The sequence below is a fragment of the Saccostrea echinata genome, unplaced genomic scaffold, assembly GCF_033153115.1.
Source record: "Saccostrea echinata isolate AGI-Se365-2 ecotype Australia unplaced genomic scaffold, CSIRO_AGI_Sech_v1 ptg000004l, whole genome shotgun sequence".
Classification (NCBI taxonomy): domain Eukaryota; kingdom Metazoa; phylum Mollusca; class Bivalvia; order Ostreida; family Ostreidae; genus Saccostrea; species Saccostrea echinata.
The window spans coordinates 595085-620000 of record NW_026889753.1 but is presented as its reverse complement, the minus strand read 5'-3'; the positions used below and the strand labels follow the sequence as shown (position 1 = coordinate 620000).

At 35.4% G+C, this 24916-nt stretch overlaps 1 protein-coding gene across 1 annotated transcript in view; it reads left to right on the top strand.

The window, feature by feature from the left end:
• Nucleotides 1-24916, top strand: part of LOC133179222 (sushi, von Willebrand factor type A, EGF and pentraxin domain-containing protein 1-like) — a 49444-nt gene that overhangs the window by 8205 nt on the left and 16323 nt on the right. The window contains exons 4-23 of the mRNA XM_061314014.1: nt 1330-1499; nt 6093-6258; nt 8928-9116; nt 9290-9463; nt 10649-10831; nt 11242-11400; nt 11731-11859; nt 16172-16363; nt 16565-16759; nt 17079-17267; nt 17637-17828; nt 20440-20637; nt 20868-20980; nt 21091-21217; nt 21407-21652; nt 21908-22105; nt 22312-22547; nt 22742-23000; nt 24038-24196; nt 24387-24542. Coding sequence (XP_061169998.1) covers nt 1330-1499; nt 6093-6258; nt 8928-9116; nt 9290-9463; nt 10649-10831; nt 11242-11400; nt 11731-11859; nt 16172-16363; nt 16565-16759; nt 17079-17267; nt 17637-17828; nt 20440-20637; nt 20868-20980; nt 21091-21217; nt 21407-21652; nt 21908-22105; nt 22312-22547; nt 22742-23000; nt 24038-24196; nt 24387-24542 — 3630 coding nt within the window. The remainder of the gene's footprint in view (nt 1-1329; nt 1500-6092; nt 6259-8927; nt 9117-9289; nt 9464-10648; nt 10832-11241; nt 11401-11730; nt 11860-16171; nt 16364-16564; nt 16760-17078; nt 17268-17636; nt 17829-20439; nt 20638-20867; nt 20981-21090; nt 21218-21406; nt 21653-21907; nt 22106-22311; nt 22548-22741; nt 23001-24037; nt 24197-24386; nt 24543-24916) is intronic.

Below are 24916 nucleotides of genomic sequence, written 5' to 3'. Positions count from 1 at the left end.
TTACATTGAAATACATAAGAAAAATCTTTAAAAATCTTCTTTCAAGAACCACTGGACCAATAAAGCTGAGACATATTTGGAAGCATCCTGGGGTAGTGTAGATTCTAAATTGTTCAAATTTTGACCCCCGAGGGTAGGGCGGGGCCACAATAGGTATATTAAAAGGGGGGAAATCTGGTAAAGAACAGCATGGCCAAAGCTACTCAGGTGAGTGATGTGGCCCATGGGCCTCTTGTTAACTGATGTTTTCGCAAAAAAAAAAAAAAAAAAAAATGAGGGCTTCATTATTGCAGCTATATGATTAATTTAGGCAACATTGAAAACAGTAAGCATATTTTGTCATCTCTTTTAAAAATAATGGGAAATACTGTACATTCCCAAATATATGCAAGGAATTAATTATCACATAATTTTGTGAGAAGCACCATTCGTGATATAAAATTACTCGCTTTTATTTTTATGATGCTGAAATGCATGTAAAATCTCTTGCTCAAATGTCTACTCTTGCGATTTTACGTCTAAGTGCCATATATAAGGGATATAAGGTATTCTCGTAAAATACTGAATCTACAATGTTGTTTGTGACATCACAGAGTCAAAAAATGAGAAGTGTTTGTTCATTTATGATATATTTTGTTAATTCAGAATTTTTATACAATATGTACAATTGTGCACATATCAAGAGATTTTAAGAATTTGACTACCTAATAATGGGTGATTTTAGCAACTGGAAAATTTAGGTATTTTTCTTAAAAGTGGGCATTTATTAATACTGTTATTAATTTTTAGCGATTTTGGGGATACTTCTATTTAATATTTTTTATGACAATGATTGTGATTGAATTATTATATCCACATCTTAATTTAGCATTGCATCATCGCAAACCATGGCCAAAATGTACGATCCTCTCCCATTTCTGGCCGTGCATGGTTGAATGAGAAGAGAATATTTCGCAGCTCATTAAAATATTGACCAATGCTAGTAAAGCATAGTCGGATAATGAACTTTGACTTGACCTTTCAATACCCAATCGCAGTAAACGAAACATTTCTTGTATACGGTTGATGTTAGTTGTTGATTTCAATTGCAATGGAAACAAATATTGTCATTGCTAAACATGATGTCACAACATAGAGGCGTTAATATTCAAGATTACGACACTTTCTGTGATCAAGCAGCCACGGATAGGAGAGAGCTATATGCGGACTCCGGACCGTGGCTTGAGATGATGAGACCATTGATAATTACACCAAAATTAGATGGTTGCTAAGAATTCTCATTCTAAGTTTTATATATTTCTGATTTTAAATAGTCTTATACTGTTTTAGGATGTGATTTGAAGATCAGAAGCGATAGAGGAACAATATTCAGTCCTGGTTATGGTGTGACTAATTACCCTCCAGTTCTACAGTGTTCCTGGCTGATACAAAGTGAGAATGATCAGCCTCTTCTTCTAAGGTTTAACGATTTCAGACTGCAGGATAAAGACTTTGTACAGGTAAACCCTTAAAGAGATCTCAGTCACCAAAAATTTCATGAACTCGGTTAATGCATAAAACTCAGTTCTGCAACATACACAGCTTCAAGATATATTCAACTAAAATAAAGACTGCATAATGTAACATTACATGGCAATTGTTGAAAATGCAGGATGATACGGTATGAAAATTGTTAACTGTGCAGAATGTTTGCACGTACTGTTCACCGTGACATTTTTCTTTAATTGCATTCTAAATAAATTCTGTGTAACAAAAAAATATTACATGTTTTTGTAGGGTATATTGTTATCCTGCAAAAACCATAATTTATTGACTGAGGCCAAAGCCAATTATCAACAATGGTTTTTGCTGGAAAACAATTTCACATTACCATAAAAAATGTGTAATATTTCTATATTAGTTTTATGTATGTACATCCGATTTTTTGGTCCAGGACATTAATCTTCATCATAATTGTTGAAACATTAGTAAAAAAATTATTTATATACCAGTATTAAAACAAGAGATGAAGATTGCAGCTTTACACCAGTTGCTCAAAGTCAGAGAGTGGTAAAAAGAACTAGCCTTAGACAAATGAATTGCTTTTTAGCTCACCTGAGCTGAAAGCTCAAGTGAGCTTTTCTGATCACATTTTGTCCGGCATCCGTCTGTCTGTCCGTCTGTCTGTAAACTTTTCACATTTTCGACTTCTTCTCAAGAACCACTGGGCCAATTTCAACCTAACTTGCCACAAAGTATCCTTGGGTAAAGGGGATTCAAATTTGTTCAAATGAAGGGCCACACCCTCTTTCAAGGGGAGATAATTAGGAATTAGTGAAAAAATAACGGCATCATTTAAAAATCTTCTTCTCAAGAACCATAGGGCCAGGAAAGATGAAACTCATGTGGAAGCATCCGCAGGTAGTGTAGATTCAAGTTTGTTAAAATCATGAACCCCGGGGGTAGGGCGGGGCCACAATGGAGGATCAAAGTTTTACATAGAAATATATAGGAAAAATCTTTAAAAATCTTCTTCTCAAGAACAACAAAGTCATGATGAGTCATATTTTTATGGAAGCATCCTCAGGTAGTGTAGATTCAAATTTGTTCAAATCATGACCCCTGGGGGTAGTGCGGGGCCACAATGGAGGATCAAAGTTTTACATAGAAATATATAGGAAAAATCTTTAAAAATCTTCTTCTCAAGAACAGCAAAGTCATGATGAGTCATATTTATATGGAAGCATCCTCAGGTAGTGTAGATTCAAGTTTGTCGAAACCATGACACCCAGGGGTAGTGTGGGGCCACAATGGAGGATCAACGTTTTACATAGAAATATATAGGAAAAATCTTTAAAAATCTTCTTCTCAAGAACAGCAAAGTCATGATGAGTCATATTTTTATGGAAGCATCCTCAGGTAGTGTAGATTCAAATTTGTTCAAATCATGACCCCTGGGGGTAGGGCGGGGCCACAATGGAGGATCAAAGTTTTACATAGAAATATATAGGAAAAATCTTTAAAAATCTTCTTCTCAAGAACAGCAAAGTCATGATGAGTCATATTTATATGGAAGCATCCTCAGGTAGTGTAGATTCAAGTTTGTCGAAACCATGACACCCAGGGGTAGTGTGGGGCCACAATGGAGGATCAACGTTTTACATAGAAATATATAGGAAAAATCTTTAAAAATCTTCTTCTCAAGAACAGCAAAGTCATGATGAGTCATATTTTTATGGAAGCATCCTCAGGTAGTGTAGATTCAAATTTGTTCAAATCATGACCCCTGGGGGTAGGGCGGGGCCACAATGGAGGATCAAAGTTTTACATAGAAATATATAGGAAAAATCTTTAAAAATCTTCTTCTCAAGAACAGCAAAGTCATGATGAGTCATATTTATATGGAAGCATCCTCAGGTAGTGTAGATTCAAGTTTGTCGAAACCATGACACCCAGGGGTAGTGCGGGGCCACAATGGAGGATCAACGTTTTACATAGAAATATATAGGAAAAATCTTTAAAAATCTTCTTCTCAAGAACAGCAAAGTCATGATGAGTCATATTTATATGGAAGCATCCTCAGGTAGTGTAGATTCAAGTTTGTTGAAACCATGACACCCAGGGGTAGTGCGGGGCCACAATGGAGGATCAACGTTTTACATAGAAATATATAGGAAAAATCTTTAAAAATCTTCTTCTCAAGAACAGCAAAGTCATGATGAGTCATATTTATATGGAAGCATCCTCAGGTAGTGTAGATTCAAGTTTGTCGAAACCATGACACCCAGGGGTAGTGTGGGGCCACAATGGAGGATCAACGTTTTACATAGAAATATATAGGAAAAATCTTTAAAAATCTTCTTCTCAAGAACAGCAAAGTCATGATGAGTCATATTTATATGGAAGCATCCTCAGGTAGTGTAGATTCAAGTTTGTTGAAACCATGACACCCAGGGGTAGTGCGGGGCCACAATGGAGGATCAACGTTTTACATAGAAATATATAGGAAAAATCTTTAAAAATCTTCTTCTCAAGAACAGCAAAGCCATGATGAGTCATATTTTTATGAAAGCATCCTCAGGTAGTGTAGATTCAAGTTTGTTCAAATCATGACCCCCTGGGGTAGGGCGGGGCCACAATGGAGGATCAAAGTTTTACATAGAAATATATAGGAAAAATCTTTAAAAATCTTCTTCTCAAGAACAGCAAAGCCTTGATGAGTCATATTTATATGGAAGCATCCTCAGGTAGTGTAGATTCAAATTTGTTCAAATCATGACCCCTGGGGGTAGTGCGGGGCCACAATGGAGGATCAAAGTTTTACATAGAAATATATAGGAAAAATCTTTAAAAATCTTCTTCTCAAGAACAGCAAAGTCATGATGAGTCATATTTATATGGAAGCATCCTCAGGTAGTGTAGATTCAAGTTTGTTCAAACCATGACCACCGGGGATAGGGCGGGGCCGCAATGGACTATCAAAGTTGTACATAGAAATATATAGGAAAAATCTTCTCAGGAACAGCAAAGCCCAGATTGTTCATATATGGAAGCATCCTCAGGTAGTGTAGATTCAAATTTATTCAAATCATGACCCCTGGGGGTAGGGTGGGGACCACAATGGAGGATCAAAGTTTTACTTAGAAATGTATAGGAAAAATTTTAAAAATCTTCTTCTCAGGAACAGCAAAGCCCTGATTGATCATATTTATGTGGAAGCATCCTCAGGTAGTGTAGATTCTATTTTGTTCAAATCATGACCCCCGTGGGTAGGATGGGGCCACAACGGAGGATCAAAGTCTTAAATAGAAATATATAGGAAAATATCTTCTTCTGAAGAACTGCAAACCATGATTAGTCATTTTGATATGGAAGCATCCTCAGGTAGTGTAGATTCAATTTTGTTCAAATGATGACCCCCAGGGGTTGGGTGGGGCCCATTGGGGGATCGAAAGTTTAACATAAGAACATATAGAAAAAATATTTCTTCTCAAGAACAGGAAAGCTATGTTTAGTCATATTGATATGGAAGCATCCTCAGATAGTGTAGATTCAAGTTCAAATGATGACCCCTGGGATAGGGAGGAACCACAATGGGGGATCAAATTTTTACAAAGGAATATATGGGAATTTTTTTTAAAAATCAAGTACAACAAAGCCATTTGTTATATTGACATGGAAGCATCATCAGGTAGTTTAAAATTCAAGCCCCCCCCCCCCCCCATAATCTTTTCAATACTGAACTGATTTGTGCTTTTGCCTAGCCAATGTGCTCAGGTGAGCGATGTGGCCCATGGGCCTATTGTTTGTCATATTAATTTTCATCTAATGTCCCTATTTGGATTAAAATTTTCTTAACTAAAGTATGTTACAACCTGCATTACTATTCTCAGCTAATTTGCTATGAATTAGATATGTTGTTGATGGAAGTACATGAATGATTTGCTTATGAACTAGGATTAACTCATTAATTTGCAAATTAATTTTGGTTATCATCCTTGTAAATATTTCAACTTATTATTGCCCTTGTAAAATATAAGCTTGAGGGCACTTCGGTTGGATTTTCCAATTATCCAGCATCAACAAGGGGTGATAAAAATTTTCTTTATTTTGATTCTATACCGAGTTTGCCCCAGTTTCCACAATAAACATCTTTTCATCCTCTTTGATCATGTAACTGTATATAAATTTAAAAGTACACAGTCCAGACAAATATATAAATAATTACTTGACATCTGCACCTTCCAAGGTCAAGGTTTTTACCATTTGTTGAAAGATTTTGTTTAAGAACTTTGACCTTGTGTTGGTCTGACCCATCCATTGCTTTGCGAGAGACACTTGAATAGCATAGATAATCACTCATCTGTGTCTCAAGATCTACAGCCATGCCCAGTTTATGCCCCAATAAAATTCCTTAAACAATATATGCTTTTATTGCTTTGCGTTTAAATATATATATGCACTGATCTGAGATAACTAGAATTATTTTAATGAAAATTAAAGCATGCATAAATATCAACTGGGAAATTTAATATTTATACACATGCAATTTATCTTGCAAAATAAATTTGTACAGGTTGTTTATATGATTTTAAAATGTATAATTTTGACAGGTATACCTTGGTAACAATACAGCTTCCTCCCCAGTACATTCAGGGTTGGGATTCACTGGGAGCATGGTCCCATCTGATGTCATATCTAAAACTGGAACCATATTTATCACCATGACAACCAGTGCCACAGGGAATTCTAAAGGTTTCCACGCATCCTTTACAGCAGGTAAAGAACTTATCAGGCTACAGTTTTGCTTAAATTATTTGCATGCATCTGCTAAGATAAAAGATTTAAAGATTGACTAAGAAACTGTATCATTTACAGATACCCATAATATAGGCCACATTTAATCTGTTTATTAAGTTATCTTTATATGCAACTGTTTTATTTTTTTTTTTAGGTCACCTGAGCCACTCAGGTGACCTATTGATATCTGTTTTCCTCCGTCGTCGTGCGTCGTGTGTTAACATTTGAACATTTTCAGCTTCTTCTCTGAAACCGCTGAACCAATTTCAGCCAATTTTTGGATATTTCATCTATGGGTGAAGGGGAACAAAATTTGTGAATTTCATGGTCCCTGCCCCCCTGGGGCCTGAGGGGTGGGGCTAAAACCATCAAAATTAATGCAATCTTTAAAAATCTTCTTCTTTACTCCTGGACATCAAGCAGTCAAACTGTTGACGTGATTGTAATAAGCATTGAGCCCTCTACCAAAATTGTGAAATTAATGGCCCCAGGGTCAGGGGTTCTGGTGCTAGGGCGGGGCTATATAGATCATATTGTGAAAGTGCATTATTTCTTTGAAAATTTTCTTCTCTACTCCTGGGTATTATTGAAACAAATTGAATACATAGTTATGATAAGCAAGGGTGACTCTACCAAAATTGTGAAATTCATAGCCCCAGGGTCAGGGGTTCTGGTGCTAGGGTGGGGCTATATAGATCGTATAGTGAAAGTGCATTATTTCTTTGAAAATCTTCTTCTCTACTCCTGGGTATTATTTAAACAAATTAGATACAGAGTTATGATCAGCAAGGGTGACTCTATCAAAATTGTGAAATTCATTGCCCCAGGGTCAGGGGTTTTGGTGCTGGGGGGGGGGGGGGGGTATATAGATCATATAGTGAAAGTACATTATTTCTTTAGAAATCTTCTTCTCTACTCCTTGGTACTATTGAAACAAATGAAATACATAGTTATGATGAGCAAGAGTGGCTCTACCAAAATTGTGAAATTCATAGCCCCAGGGTAAGGGGTTCTGGTGCTGGGGGGGGGGGGGGGGGGGGCTATATAGATCATATAGTGAAAGTGCATTATTTCTTTGAAAATCTTCTTCTCTACTCCTGGGTATTATTTAAACAAATTAAATACATAGTTATGATAAGCAAGAGTGACTCTATCAAAATTGTGAATTTCATGGCCCCTGGGTCAGGGGTTCTGATGTTAGGGCGGGACTCTATTTATTATATAGTGAAAAATGCATTAATGCTTTAAAAATCTTCTTCTCTGCTTCTGGGTATTAGTTAAACAAACTAAGTACATTTTTATGATAAGCAAGGACACCTCTTCCAAAATTGTGAAATTCATCGCCCCAGGGACAGGGGTTCTGGTGCTAGGGTGGGGCTATATAGCTCCTACAGTGAAGGTGAATTATTTGTTTGAAAATCTTCTTCTCTGCCCCTGGGTACTATTTAAACAAACTAAGTACATTGTTATGATACGCAAGGATGCCTCTTCTAAAATTGTGAATTTCATGGCCCCAGGGTCAAGGGTTCTGGTCAAAAGGTGGGGGGGGGGGGGGGGCTCTTTTGATTATATAGTGAAAAATTAAAATTTCTTTGAAAATATTCTTTTCTGCTTCTGGTTAAAAAGCAAAGAAGCTAAGTATATAGTTATGATGAGCAAGAGTGCTTCTTCCAGAGTAATGAATTGCATGACCCCTGGGTCAGATGTGCTGGTATAAGGGTGGGGCTGTTGAAAATGTAGTGAAAATGCATTAATTCTATTAAATAATCCTGTCTGCTCCTTAATGTTAAGCAGTTAAACAAAGTGATTACTTATGATGAGCAAACTTGAAACTTCTGTCCCAGGGTGAGAGGCTCTGGTGTTTCTCGGTGGTGAAGGGGGGGGGGAGGTGTAGTGAAAATGCATTATTTCCTTTAAAAATCTTCTCTGCACTTGGGCATATCAGAGGCAAAAAGTGTAAAAGTTGTAATAAGGAAGGGTATTTTTACCAGATTTTTGAACATCTGGACCATTTGATCAAGTGTTCTGGTCCTAGCCAGGGCTCAATTAATTGGCATTCTACTGAGAGGAGTTATTCCCCTTTGCCGTTTACTTTTGATAATTAATCACTGTAAATAATGTACTTGAAAAATTAACAGAATAAGAGAATTATGCAAGAATTTTTATTGTATAATACAAAAAGTATTTTCTTAGTTTTAATGATCATGTGGACTTGTAAGTAACAGATAAATAAAAATGAGACAAAAATAACTTAAATGTTCATCAAAGACCAAGAGAGGCCAATGTAAGAGGTTACAACAAGGAATTAAAATAGTACAAAAGCACTGATATTTTGTTAATATGCTGTATGGTGATAGTGATAAATGGGGAACAGATTAGAACCTAATTTATGAACTGTTAATGAATAGTAGACTAATTATTTTGTTGATCCTGATCACCCTATTTTTCTTGCTTTTGGGCAACAAAGCTTCACCTTTCATTTCATTTTAATACTCTATGGATCCTCTAAATTGTTGTATTGTACTCAGGTGACCATTAAGGCCCTTGGGCCTCTTGTTTTATTGTGTCATATGATTCATATATTGTGTAGCATTTATGTGTGAGCAGTACATGTGAAACCATCATGAGTAACATGTTTTGTAATACAGGTTGTAGAAATATGAATTCCTCCTCCCTGAAAGTAAGTCCGGGGATCTCGGAGATCCTCCCCCAGACTATGGTCACTGTACAGTGTAGGACAGGGTATTACTTACAAGAGCCGTACACAGGACAAAACCAGGTCACACTGAGGTGTCAGGAGGGAGGAACTTATGACAAAATCATCCCTATCTGTGCACGTAAGTGTGGCAACTTCACATGGTTATATATATCAGATATGTGGGGTAGAAAAAGACTATATATGAAAGAAATATTGTAGAATACAAGAAACAAGGATGAAACAAGTTATACAATGATGAATTTGAATACTTGTGTATTTTAGAATTAATATCAGCTCTTGTTTGTTTTAAAGATGCATTTTGTGGTCCCCCTCCAGTTGTTGACAATGGTTACATTGTGAACAGTACAGGCGTTTTTGGAGGAGACAGAGTTATGTACCACTGTAAGATAGGATACTCAACAATCAACTCGCTCACAATCATGTGTCAGAGTAAAGGAGTGTGGGAAACTCCTCCTACATGTCAAGGTAAGAGTCTAGTGTCAAAGTAATGGAGTGTGGGAAACTCCTCCCACATGCCAAGGTTAGTATCTAGTGTCAGAGTAATGGAGTATGAAAAACTCCTCCCACTTGTCAAGGTTAAAGATTAGTGTCGGAGTAAAGGAGTGTGGGAAACTCCTCCCACATGTCAAGGTTAGTATCTAGTATCAGAGTTATGGAGTGTGGAAAAACTCCCACATGTCAAGATTAGAGTCTAGTGTCAGAGTAATGGAGTGAGGGAAACTCCTCCTACATGTCAAGGTTAGTATCTAGTATCAGAGTTATGGAGTGTGGAAAAACTCCCACATGTCAAGATTAGAGTCTAGTGTCAGAGTAATGGAGTGAGGGAAACTCCTCCTACATGTCAAGGTTAGTATCTAGTATCAGAGTTATGAAGTGTGGAAAAACTCCCACTTTTCAAGGTTTGTGTCTAGTGTCATAGTAAAGGAGTGTGGGAAACTCCTCCCACATGTCAAGGTTAGTATCTAGTGTCAGAGTAATAGAGTGTGGAAAACTCTTCCCACATGTCAAGGTTAGTGTATAGTGTCAGAGTAATGGAGTGTGGGGAAACTCCTCCCACATGTCAAGGTTAGTATCTAGTGTTAGAGTAATAGAGTGTGGAAACTCCTCCCACATGTCAAGGTTAGTGTCTAGTGTCAGAGTAATGGAGTGTGGGGAAACTCCTCCCACATGTCAAGGTTAGTATCTAGTGTTAGAGTAATAGAGTGTGGAAAACTCCTCCCACATGTCAAGGTTAGTATCTAGTATCAGAGTAATGAAGTGTGGGAAACTCCTCCTACATGTCAAGGTTAGTGTCTAGTGTCAGAGTATTGGATTGTGGGAAACTACCCCACATGTCAAGGTTAGTGTTATCTTTATAAGTAGGTACTAAGTATTAAATCTAGAATTCAGAAGATACTGTTGATGTCCTAAAAAGTTTCATTCAGTTTCATGTAGGTGTACAGAAGGGCATGAGGAGATCAGTCGAGAGCTAGGTTTTTTTATATAAGCCAACATTAACCATTTTTAATGCCTTTAAAGAATTTGAAAAAGAAAAACCAATTTTTTTTTATTTCCATTCAATTTTTTCTTCCTCATTCTGCTTCATAAGGAACAAACTAACTATTGATATGCACTGTGCTGTGTCTGTATTTGTAGCTTGATCTCTTACAGCTTCTTCTTGCCCCTCCCTACCTGTGACTGTGTTCAGAGGACAAAGGAGTACTCTCACTTGGGATGGAGTCAGCCATGGTTCTGTGATCAAGTATTCTTGTGACCGGGACTACGAGGTGCTGGGACAATCAGTCATCAGGTGTGACAATGGTGCCTGGTCTCATAATCCTCCCACCTGTCATAGTAAGTCAGGCATTTGATTGGCTGAAAGTTCTTATAAAGTTGGTGAGGTGTGCATGCATGTACAGATTAAAACCACAGAGAAGACTTAATGATAATGATTTCATGATGAGGGCCCTTATTTGCCCCTTTCTGGAACTTTCAGAGCAATGCATTACTATCTAGTTGAACTTTGGTATTTGGATCACCAAAACTGTCACATACAAGAGAAATTTCTACTTGTACTTGCATGTACTACTTTGAAATTCACATGATTTTAAACACTAGAATTTGTTTCAATTTCTAAAGAGTACAAAGTGGGGAAGCAGTTTGAAAATAACTTAAAAATGGCAATTATAAAGGTCCAAACCATAGTTTTAAATGTGAATGCAATGAGGTTTGAAGATTTACAACTTTGAATGCTTATTTTTCAGAAATTCCCTGTCTCTCTTCTCCCGTGAACAAGGGAGCTATAGACAAGTCTGGTAATGTGGGACAAGGGGAGATAATTCAAGTGACCTGTGATTCAGGATTTGAAATTCATGGAAAACCAGAATACAAATGTGGAATAGATGATCCTCCATTATGTATAAGTAAGGAAATTACAATTTAAATGTAGTTATATATCTTTAGATTTTGTTATTTTGAATTTTTAAAAAGGTTAATGAATGCTTAGTTAACTATATTTTAAATTCATCAAAGAGTATTAAAATTTAATTTCACTCTAAAGATATCAGACTAACAGAAGTAACCATTAAAGCTCATATTTTGTAACCATAGCTGTTTAAGATAGTTTTGAAAAATCATTAATGTTAAAATTAGAAAACTTGCATGGTAGTTTGATGTTTAATTCTATGAAATTAATCTATGAAGATCAAATTATATACATCGAAATAATGATTGATTTTGAATATTGGTTTCAGATATTGATGAGTGTAACATCTCTAATGGAACAGTCTGTGATCAGATTTGTACGGACACAATAGGGGGGTATATGTGTTCATGTACGGAGGGCTATAAACTTACTGGAAGCAGAAACAACAGGTGTGAAAGTAAGCATTTTAGTTCATAGATAAATGCAAAATAGTTTTCAAAATCCATAGATTACGTAGTATTTTGTGATTGCCAATTGTACAGAAACTCTGGTATTGGAGACATTAAACCTGCTGGCTTAAAAGACAAGGATGGTAACGATAGACACATTGTAGCACAGGATATCAGAATAGCTGATTTTGTTGGTGAATAAGGGAATGTTAAGGAGCACTGGTCACTGAGTGTGACAAAAATTTAAGGACATATGCAACGTACCTTACCTACTGATAATTTTTCAAGATATTATTAATTTAAGTTTATAGTGCCATCAGATGTTCATAGACAAAAATCAGCATGCATTACCAGGGGTTTTAAAAGGATATCAATTGATGAAAATTCTTGTATAATTCAAAGAAAAATATACAAAAATTACTAAACATACATTCCAGATCTTTTGTTTATCCAAACTTGTTTAAGAAGAAGTGTACAACAGAATATATAGACATTAAAATGTAGCACACAGTTTCTTTAAGTATTGGAACTCTTCAACTCCAGGAAAAAAGACAATAAAGTTCAAACTACATAGTGTATGTCCTTAAAAAGACAGTAATTAATGAATTTCATAGCCTTAGCATAATCAAAGTACTCAGAAGTACAGAGAGCTGGGCTCATTTACAGAGTATTGAATAAAGACCATTTTACATGATACATACATCATAATACACTCAAGCTCAATAAAATGGTGCAAATGATGTCGCTGGGGGTTAAGCGTAAAAAAATAATGAAATGTCATAGGAAATACTTTCTGAATGAATGCATGAATATGTAACCTTTAAGGCAAATATACAAAAATGGAGTGAAAAAATCATATTGAGATATTTTATTTGGCATATAATGATTTTTTGAAACGTACGTTACTGTCGCCAACATCGAATAATTACACTTAAATGGCTACTTTTTGTAGAGATAACAGTTCAATCTTAAATGAGATAGCATATGTCATCAAAACATTTATTTGTAAAATGCTTTTAATAAATTATTGAGCATAATCACAAATATATTACCAAAATTTGATCTGATATCCCCATGTCGCCAGAAACAGAATAAAAACCGATTGTGACATTTAATATAGTATAAGTATCCTGTATTGTGTGCCTGTAAGATTGGAAAATGTTTTATTTTGAAGGAAACTTCTTGAAAACTAAAATAAATGGTGCAAAGCTTTGTATACGTTACCAATACTTTGAAATTACCCTGGTACATTCTATTTTCCTATCTTACATGCGTATGGATAGGCATGAAACATTCATTGTATTAGTTTAATAGATGAAATAGGACGATATCATGGTTAAACATGTGATTCTTTTTCTTCTATCCTAGAACTGTATTCCATGCTCCAACCGTGATTTAACAATGTCTTATTGTTAGCTTACTATTTAAGAGAAAATGATTAAATGAAACAACTGTTGTCGAAACATTCATTACCAAACCTCTTAAAAAAGAATGATTTATGAGTTCAAACATCTTCTGCATATATACGTGGTCAAATATTTTGCACCAGTATTCAAATTTTGACATCTGGAGTACGGTACTGCCTTTTTATGATTTTTTTCTAAAGTCTAGACAGTGTTGGTAAGTTTGTTTTCTAGAATGCAATAACAATGAATCAAATGGAATGAATTAGTATGTAACTGTTAATAAACATATAACAACCGACAACAACTATGTACAACCAGTTTCAATCTACACCTGAATGTCCTCTATTAGTCTTGAAAGGTGTTGAAACATTCATTGCTGAAGGTAACGAATGTTACGAAATTTTTAACGAATCATATATGAAAATTTCAACAATATTTACAGAATTTCTTTCATGACTAATTGTTGGAATGTAAACTTTATTGATTGATTTGTATCATTTTAAGCTTAAGTTGCATAAATTTTATTATAAACTGATTCTAGAGACGCATTATTGAACACACACATTAATTTGGAAGAAAAACATTAATTGAAATTATTTTGAAAGACATTTTTAGTTTGAATCATATGATATTGATTAAACAAAGGCTTGAGTTTCTATTCTGAATCTACATCAGGTTTTTTTTTATTTCTTCCTACAATTTTGATACTGTTAAACTCGCATTTTATGTTAAGTAACACATTTCAGCATTTTATTTTAGTTGAACTATGGCATTGACCCAAGCAGAAATATGAAGGATTGAAGTTTCCATTGACGGTTAGATGATTTCAAGCTAAAAGTTATCAGAAAAATTGTTATTTACATTATTTTAGGTTCTGTTAAAATGTCTTTACAGACAATTTTACATATATCTCTTATCCGTTTGTACATATAGTACAGTTCAAGGAAAATATGACACGATGATATATATGATACAGTTCAAATTATGATTTCTTTTGATGTTTTCAATACCATGGCACAAATATAGCAGAAATTACATCACATGAATTCGTCTATTTTGTTGGAATTAATCTTAAAAACAGTAAATATTACTTCTCATGAAACATTCGTTACATACGAACGTTGTTGCATTTGAAAGTATAAATAAGAACAAGATGATAATTCATGAACAACATTTTATTTAACGTTTCTATAAATGGATCCTCTATTTATTTAGAACCCCCATTTGCCCTGGGCAGTTTTGATTTTTCTTGTGGCATATTTGAAATATAAAATGTTAGAGATATGTCAAATTCATTTGAAGAAAAAAAATATAACCCAACAATTTGACTGCATCAATTCATAAAATACATTATGACAGTTGACCTTTTTTGTCTTATCACGAAAGTAAGTAGACTGATTTGCTTTTGACATTGAGGATTTATTACAATCTATATTATTTCATCCTAAAATCTTAAAGGAAAACTTCGAAACTATGATACGTAACACTTGTTTCTCAGCAAAAAATTATCAACAATACACCTTTATTTCAAATTGACGTAATTTCTTAACCAATGAACTTAACTTGAAAAATCTTTGGGAATACAAACTTGATATGTTGATCTACCCAAAAATGTTATTGAGCAGATGGATAATCAAAAGTCGATTTTTGAAGAAAAAATATCTTGAATTGCACCAATTTATTGAGTTTGGGTGAATAGCAGATAAATAACAACAAGTTCAGAAACTGGAAGGTTATATGTAACACAAAAAAAGAATATTTCTATGGCATATAGCAAAAAAATGTTTGAAAAATAAAATAATAAAATTTTATCACATGCATTGTTCTGGGGTCTTATATGCCGCGTACAGAAGTAAATAAACATACTGATGCAGCAAGGTCAAACATTTGATGAGTCTTCAGTGGGGAGGTTGTGCTCCCTTCATTAGTGTTACAGCCTGGTAATAGAACCACTATTTATAGAATATGACACAGACGGGGACCTGATAAAAACCTTTTGCATATTTAAAACAGATGATTAATCAAAGAAAATGGAAGGAAGTACATTACCATTAATGTTAATTTGTTTAGAAAATTACTCAGTTTACTTTGTTTAATTCATTAATAGTGTCCATATTAAATTGTCTCAAAAGCGGCTGAGCATAAGTACTACACTTTACCTCGTAAATTGGATTTGGTGGCGAGGAAGCAGCATATTCTGTACATTGAACACTGTGACAGAAGCTGTCTATTGCTCTACGAGAAATGAGCCTGGCTAAAAATGTGTAATGGCCAAAAACACGTGATTATGACCCCCTGAGCTCTGGGCTGGGGCTGCAGAGGAGGATATAATTAATATAACGTGTTTAGAATGGATTGTTAGAGGAAGTTCTATTCCATCAGTTCTTAATGCATGTATTACAAAGCTCTGCCTTTATTCTGTCTAATTTTATAGATCCTCAAATATGTGACAGGCATAGGGGTTTCATGAAAGCATCATTTTGACTTTCCATATATCCTTCAAACTTTGGCCGGTATAGTTTGTCTGCTTAATGGACAGGCACACAATCAAGGGAAAACTCAATAGAAGATGACAAAGAAAAAGGAAGGAAGAAAGGAGAGAAAAATTGCACCCAAAAAGTCATGCCCCATCAAAAAGTTTTACATGCATACTTCTAGTTCATGTGACCCCTGGGCTATGACCTGTAGACCCTGTAGGATTGACCCCAATGCTCATCCAGTAGCACATTAAACATACATTTTCTTGATGCAAAGTATTTCTTTATACAGTGATTTATACCCAAGATATTGTGATACTTGAGCTATATTAAACTTCCAAGAAAAAGAGTGCACTCGAGGGAAGTAATTCCAGATAATTTGGACGAAATCCATTACCTATTACATGTCCTAGTAACCAGTGAGACTATGATTTCAGATATTGATGAATGCCAGGAGAGTAATGGTTTCTGTGATGGAGGGTGTGTGGACACACCAGGGTCCTACTACTGTACCTGCCCCCAGGGCCAGGAACTGTACACCTACAATGGGCAGAATGATCTGGTCCTCCCCACCATGGAGACTGGTCTGGAGCCACATCATCGCTACCACATTAACCATTCTTGTGTGGGTAGGTCACTAAATAATGGTATAACAAAATGTGGTCATATTCAGTGATCAACATTCGAAAGTGTTTGTTCTCAAAACATGAATATGGATTCAAATGATACCATCTGATAAAAAAAAATTAATGGTTTTCTAAAAAGAAAATGTTAACAATATTTTATTATAGAACTTGAGTAAATTTATGCACGTTAAATTTTTTTATCAGCTATTGAGTGTTCTGTTCCAACCTACTCCATTCCTAATGGTCTGGCCTTGACCCTAGAAACCAAGTTCTTCTACGGAGATGAGGTCACCTACATGTGTAACCTAGGTTACATGATCAAAGGAACAGGACTAGCTACTTACAAAATAAGCTGTCAGATCGATGGCTCATGGTCTGATATAGAACCCATCTGTGAGAGTAAGACCCTCATATTAATTATTTTACTCAAATTAATTATTTTACTCAAATTAAATATTTTACTCAAATTAATTATTTTGCTGCTTTGCAAGATTGTTCCTGCATGTCAGTTGATTAATATTGGTGATAATATATGAATCTTTGGAAAGGTTCTGTAAAATAATCTTGTATAAAACTTGTTCTTGTTGTAACACTATGTGAAATGATTAGTTTATAATATGCTTATAGAATGTCCTAAAGATTGTTTTTTGAATATTTGAATTTAATTTAATTACCAGTATATGCAAAAAGTTAATGGAATGAAAACTTAATTTTCCAGTTGTGAGATGCCCCCTGGATGTGACCAGTGATCCAGGTGTCCTCCCAAACACTTCCGTGACCTACGGACAGTTCTATCATCTCCAGTGTGACATGCCTGATGGGAACATTGTATCAAGGAGGAGGCAGTGTACCTATAATGTTAATTCTGGGAGGTACCAAACTGAGGGGGATCCATTTTCTTGTCCTAGTAAGGCTTCTGATAATAGCTTGAGATTTAAGATCAACTTGTACAAAGTGAAAAATTTTCATTTATCAGTTTTGACAAAAAGCAATAATTTTTTAGTGGAAGAGAAAACAGTATTGTAAATATTTGTATTAAGAAACATGAGAAGATGGATTCAGAGGAGAATTTCTCTATAATCTAACTAAAAAATGGAATTTCTTGTATTGATTTGAAATTCCAGCAAATTTAGTAATATGCCATACAGGGCAGAATAAGAGGCAAATCTATAAAGGAAATATTTATTTTTAGAGTTAAATCTATCTTACCTATTCATGAAAAACAACAAACATGTTTCTTTGTTTTAAAATCTTTTTTTTGTACCACACACTTCAGAAGTGAACTGTGGAACACCTCAGTCTGTAAAGGGATCTAACCCTTACCTGTACAGCTGTTCACTTTATGGATGTACCTTTGAGTTTACCTGTCGGTCAGTGTACACAAGGGCAGGTAACTCTTCACAAGGAGGGTCGGTGGTCACCTGTGCAAAAGATGGACGCTGGGACTTTGGTGACCTTCACTGCACCAGTAAGTCATTCTATTGTTAATTATACTAGATTTTACCCTTTACATCATAGTGAAATCAATTTTGAAGTCATTAGTGGTCATGTGTTGTTTAATAGGTAGCTGCCCATGTAGCTACTATCACTGTCTAGTGGGTTAAGCTCATCTGGTAGAGCATTGGAATTTAAGTTTGTTAGTTGTAAGTTCAAGCCATAGCATATAATTGGTCATAAGAAAGTACAAATTGTGTGAAAACATGATACATTCATGCTTGAGGTGTACTTGCCTTCAGAAGTTTGGGGATGGCTTATATACCTCTGATACACAAATAGTAATAAGTATTGGTCTATGCCCCCCCCCCCCCCACTAGGAAGTACACACAGTTCTGTATATAAAACTTGTTTGTCTATTTGAAAGAATACCAAATTTTTAGCAAGGATTCAAGTTTTACATTATAAGCGAGGGTGAGATCACTAATCAGCGGCTGACAACGCAGTACAGTTAAGGTGCGCAATGGAAATATCGGCATTTTTTGTGATTAAAAAGATATTCTTAATCAGAATGGCGATTCTTTTCAGTACATTATTGAATTCCGACAAATGTAATTATGGTTAATAACTACATATTGAAGACGATAAGATTTTATATTTAGACTTATCACGTGATGCGGCAGTCACGTGATATAACACATATACTGGCAATATTGAGGTCACCTATAAATTTCACTAGTGCAAGGGCATAATCAAGTTAAAATTCCAAATTTAGAGTATAAATATTTTCAACACATATCGAAGTTTCTGAAAAGTGCTGCAATCCTCTATAGATTCTGCTATTTCATTGTTAAAATCATATTTATATGACCGCATTCTGTATTTTTTGCTGGTCAACGGCATTAAATATAGATATAATTAATTCATTTTCAAGATTTCATTAGGATCGCAGCACTTTTCAGATACCTTAATACTTCTAGAGTTTATATGTAAAAGCTTACTGTGATCCATTGAGTGTATGCCCTTGCACAAGATCGATTTATTAAGACCCTTACATTATCCTCCCATGTACTTGCATACAAATATACGGTAGTATCAATTAAATAGGAAATATACGGAATATATATAAATAAAATCTTAAAGAAGACATGGCATCCAAGTTAATGGCCTCTTAAATATCTTTAAATAATATTTTATTTAATTATAGGATACATTTTTCAGTGTTAAAATATCTCTTGATCTGCCTCTCACTGCATACAAACTGCGTCAGGTTTTACGAAATGATGTCACATCGACAAGTGCATCGCGATCAGTGACTTGTTTATACCTTGCTATGTGGAATTTAACTAAAGACAAAACAGCATGTAATAGTAAGTTTAGATGTAGTTTGATGGTTTCCTATAGTTAAAAATAGCAAATCATTTCATTTTCTAGTATTTTTAAGAATTGTTGGTTTTGTATGATGTCATAGTTAACTTTTCCCGTACATAGAAGAAGGTACGGTTTTAGCTTTATTCTGCCCTAAAAATTTAATGTTATCAAAAAGTTATGAAACTGGCTTAAATATTAGTTGAGTATATGACAGTGCTTAACCAATAAAGAATATGGCATGAAGGAGTACCATTCTAGAAATATGACGTCATTAATTTGATACTTTTCTCTATTTTAAACAGAAAAAGCCTCAAAATGACCAATTTCAAGGGTTATTTTCCCTAAGAAAATAGTGTCCACAGCCGTCGCCCACTTTAATTTTCGGATATGTTGTGTAAAATTCTTTGAAAATTAACATATCTTAAAATCTTTGTGGGCGATGCCTGTGGACAATATTATCTGAAAGAAAATTCCATTGAAAATTGGTGTCTTCTGCAACTTTTTAAGAAAATACGGGAAAATGCACAAGTTTATGACGTCACAATTAGCATTTAGAAGGTCATGTGAGAAAAATGATTTGTATGTTTTTTCTGCATGGAATTTCAATGATTCAGAAAGCATGAGTTTTAATTTTTTATATCACTTTTATTTTTAACAAAAACACAGGGCAAGATTTGTATTGAAACCATACCTTGCGCCCCCTTTTTGTAGCGTTAACTGTGCTGCGAAATAGACTTTTCAAGCACCTGTCCATGGGCAAATGCATGGTCAAATTTCTCTTGCCCTACCTCAGTCTTTACTTGTCCCAGCAGAAAACTATAAAATAAGGATAAAGATAATTCTTATTACAAAATAACTTCGATTTCATGTAAAACTTTTGACTTACTTATAAATATTTACTGGTTGAATTTTTTGAGTCGCTTGCCCACGGACAAGTGCCTATTGAAAATTCACTTGCCCTCCTTAAAATTCACAAGCCCTGGGTGTTGGATAATGGGATTTGTCAGCCCCTGCTAATTAAAATTGCATGTCACCAACAATTCATTCAGCACTAAGGAGGTAGGAGTTATCCTGCAATATACGTTGCCAAATTGAAAATTACTTCTATCTAAATTTAAGGCTAAACTTGGGTCTCTCTAAAAATTCCACTAAAAAGGTACGGTATTTGGTCTTGAAAGGTCAATCTCATATACATTCCTCAACCATTACCTGGCTAGAAAACATTTTTGATTGTTTTCTTTCCCCATAACTTTTTATACTCCCTTCCACTATAGATGGTGTATGCCCTGATCCCGGCTACCCCTCTGGGGGATATTCCTACACAGCTTCCCATGAAGAGGATGGCCTTGTATATTACACATGTCAGAGAGCAGGCTACAGAGCAAAGGACATCTACCCCATCCTGTGTTCAGAGGTCAACGGTCAACTGAGGTGGAACTCTTCTGATGTGAAGGTCACTCATGAGTGTGTAGGTCAGTGTATAAGCAGGGAGATGTAAGAATAGGATCAATACATGGCAAAGTCGCCATACTTCAATAATTTGTATAATCACAATCATTATCAAAATATCACCTTCAAATATCCATCAGAATGTGACATATTTTTTTACAAAAACTCGTATTCAAAGCAAAGTTACTCACTGAGTGATGTTTATTAAAGCATATAATGTCAGTGTTTGGGTTTTTTTTTATTCTTCTGGTAGATGTTCAGAGTCCAGTAATGACCAAATGCCCATCCCTGGATATCACAGTAACCAAATATGAAGGAGCAAACTCTACCATTCCTGTCTTTTCTGACAACAGTGGAGCCATAGCTGTAAGAGTTCCAGCCTCCATTGAGATATGTACTGTAATAGTACTGCTTTGTTTGCATTTTCTGGTTTCTTAGTACAGTCTACTTGTTCATAGATGATTTTTTGCTTTTAGAGAGTTTTGGTGACTCCCTTTAACTATCAACCTGGTCAGGCAATTACACAAGAGACACTGATTACATATGCAGCATTTGACCAACAGGGAAATAGCATCACTTGCTCTTTTTTGGTAAAGATTAAAGGTAAGAAAGATCTATTCAATGTATGTCTTTGAAACTTATGAGTGTAAAGCTATATGAATGAACCTCATTAAAAGTGACTGTCATTTTTATGACTCAAGTAAGTGTATGAAGTACAGAGAAAAAAAACAAGTTACTTTCACATTTTAAAATGACCTCTTTCAGGAAATCTTTCCTTTTATTTATTTTTAGATGAGTTTCCTCCCCTGTTGTCATGTAAACCATCCAGGACTATCCTGATCCCAGATGAGTCTGGTTTGGTGACTGTTGACCCCTTGGACTTTATCAGCAGTGTAGAACAAGGAGCCCAGACATCAACTAACACAGGGATACTGAGGCTGACTGCTGCAGACATCAATACAGTTAGGACCACTCAAATCAGAGCCACTGATCCATCAGGGAATACAGCTTCCTGTGCTGTCCAGGTCAAGGTTGAAGGTATTGCATGGTTGTGTTATTTTGTCCTGTGTGTATGCAGAGATTACCCGTGTGTCAAACTGCTCAAGTGAAAGTAATTAGAATGTGATACTGTAAATCGAATTTTATCAGGTAGAATATTATATGTTTTATGCATAGATTCAGAAGTTGTCTATTTTAGCACAGTTAAGCTAGGGCAGACCCTCAAGATAATAGTAAAGATTGAATTCTGTTTTTCTTTGTGTTAAAGTTACTGGTACAATTTTGTTTGTGTAGCTTCAAAGTGCCAGGCCTGGACCCTCTCTATTACACATGGCCAGAAGGTCTGCTCTCAGAAGACAGGAAATGCAGGGATAGATTGTGTGTTTACTTGTGACTCAGGATATGTGTTTGCTGAGGACATAAACAGAAAATCTGTCACTGTGTCCTGCTTCAGTGGTGGAGATTGGGACAGAGCTGCTCCTACATGTCAGGGTAAGACAGTCAGTGCAGCTAAGACTTTATTTTACTCCTTATCACCTAATCCTTAAATTAAGTTAAAACGTTTTTTAAAAAAAATAGATAAGATTAGGCAGACTAGAGCCCAGTGTTTATGCTAAAAATAGGTTATAGACAACATTTCTGATATTACCAGTTGAAGATTTAATACATAGACTAATCTGAGTGGTACAATTTTGTAGAGTATACCAGTACAGTCTACAGACAAAGTTTCCTCCTACAGTACCTGATGGGGGCACTAGTGGACACATCCTGTACCTCAGTGTACCAGTCTCAGCTCAACACCCAGTGGGACACCCTGACCTCTCAGTTACAGACCCTCTGTCAGACGGGATCCAATTACAGTATCATTATCATCACCCCTCAGGACAACAACTACCCACGATTCCAAGTTTTCTACAATGAGGGGTCTTCACCAGTAAGTTTGCGACCATTGTACTGAGCAAGGCAATTATTACTCTATTCCTTACCATCATCTGTATGATAATTGTTTAAATTTCAAATAAGATTTTGATTTATGTGCTTTGTTATATGTATCTTGTTGGAATGATTGGGTATATATTATCACGTGTGACTACATAAAGTCTAATTTCTAGATGCTTTATCTTTCAGAACTCAGTCTTTGTGACCATAAACATGGAAATTGCCCCATCTGGATTGATGGATTTGGCCTACACTTCTTGTGCCCAGAAAATAGAAAATGCATTCATGACAAGGAGTAGCTCTGTAGGAACAATGTATCAGCTTTATTCATCAGGATCCTGCCCTGCATCAACCAACCAGCAGTTTGTGCAAACTCAGTTCTCCAACTTCCTTTGTTCTGGTTACCAGGGGACACAGAGAAATAACACTGAGGGCAAAACATACTGTGGTATATATTCTTTAAAAAAGAATGGTTGTAAAATTAATGTTTATCATAAACATTTGCCTTTACTTTTTAGCTCACTGTAGCCAAAGGCTCCAGTGAGCTTTTCTGATGAGAGTTTATCTGTCTGTCTAGTCAGTCTTTTGTTATTCAGTCACATTTTCAACTTCATCTCCAAAACCATGCACCAGGTCATTTTCAACCAAACTATTTGCAAAGCATCCTTGGGAAAGGAAATTCATTTCAATGAAGGGTCAAGTCTCAATTGAGGGTATGTAATCAATAAATAGTGACAATATGGTGGAGTCTTTGAAAAATCTTTAAAAATCTCCTTAAGAACCACTGAAACAGGAAAAAAACCCAAAAATTATTTAAAAGCTTCCTTACAAAATGGTACAATTAGTTATATTAACATGCAAACACTCCCTTGACACTTGTTAAGTTTGTTAAAATCTTGGTCCCCTAATTGGGCTAAGGGCTGTGCTGCAATATGTGGTCAAAGTTTTACACAGAAATATAAAAACATCTGCAAGGACAACAAGATAACAATTTTAAGTTTCATTGTAATTATTTAAAATTGTTGCTCACTTGGCACAGTGGTAGAGCGTCTGCTCTTGAGTCGTGGAGAAAGGAGTTGATCTTTACGTTGCGGGTTTGAATCCCACTGTGGGACATGGAGACCGATCCTTCGGATGAGACCATATAAACTGAGGTCCCGTGTTGCAGTAGGTGCTGGCATGAAAAAAATCCCTCGCTGCTCAATGGCCCTGAGTGCCGAGCATAATCAAAATTTGTAGCTCTCCACCGACAAGTGGTGGTGTCTCCATATGAGTGAAAAAATCATGAGAGGGATGTTAAACAACAAACGAACAAAATTATTTAAAATTGCTAAAATTATGGAATTTAAACAGTTGCCAGGGTTTTCATATAGCCATATATTTGTTTATGAAAATTGTCCATTGAATCAGGTGGACATTATGGCCTACTGTATTTTAATTTTGACTGTTGTTTTTATTATAAACATGGAATTATTTGTTCTGCAGTGACCTGTCCTTTAGGGTATTACACTAAGGACAAGAGGACATGTACCCCCTGCCCATCTGGAACTTACCTGGATAGAGGAAACTTTGACAACTGCTTCAGTTGTCCAAACAACACCAATAGTAGGAGGACTGGTCTATCACGTCAAGAGGACTGTTATTGTAAGATTCATAGAATCTAAAAGTCTTTATTATTGGTATTATAATTAATTTTGAAATAAAGATATGTATATATTATAATTTATTTGAAGATATGGTAATATTTAAAGAGTGAGAGATTTCAAATGAGTGTATGTATAAATTGTATTTTAAAACATTTAGAACTACCAGGGTACCAGATTCTTTCTTTCAGTGAGCTGTCCTCCTGGTTTTGTGTCCGCTAGTGGACAGGCTCCCTGTTCTGAGTGTGGCGTTAATACATACTCCTCTAATGGTCAGTCCTGTACAACTTGTCCTAGTAACACACTGGCTACTAAAACTGGCTCAGCTTCCAAAGCGGAATGTTTAGGTAATATTTGAGCATATTTTACTCTATTTGTTTTTGATAAGTTTGCATTTATTAAATATATTTTACAAACTTCTGCAGTAAATATGGAGACAATTATAATTAATAGATCAAAAGAAAAAATATTAGAACATAGCAACTTTTAGCCCTTTATTATAAGGGCCCCGCAAGGATTTGCGGGTGCCCTATAGTAATCACTCTGTCTGTCTGTCTGTCCATCTGTCCGTCTGTCTGTCTGTCCGTCTGTCATTCTTCCGTCCACAAATTTTCTGTTTTTTTCTAATAACTTTTTTTAGGGTTGACCAATTAAGTTCAAATTTGGTATGTTGGTTGAATAGTCAGTAAGACATATTTTGATGCTAAGTTTGGGTCTCTAT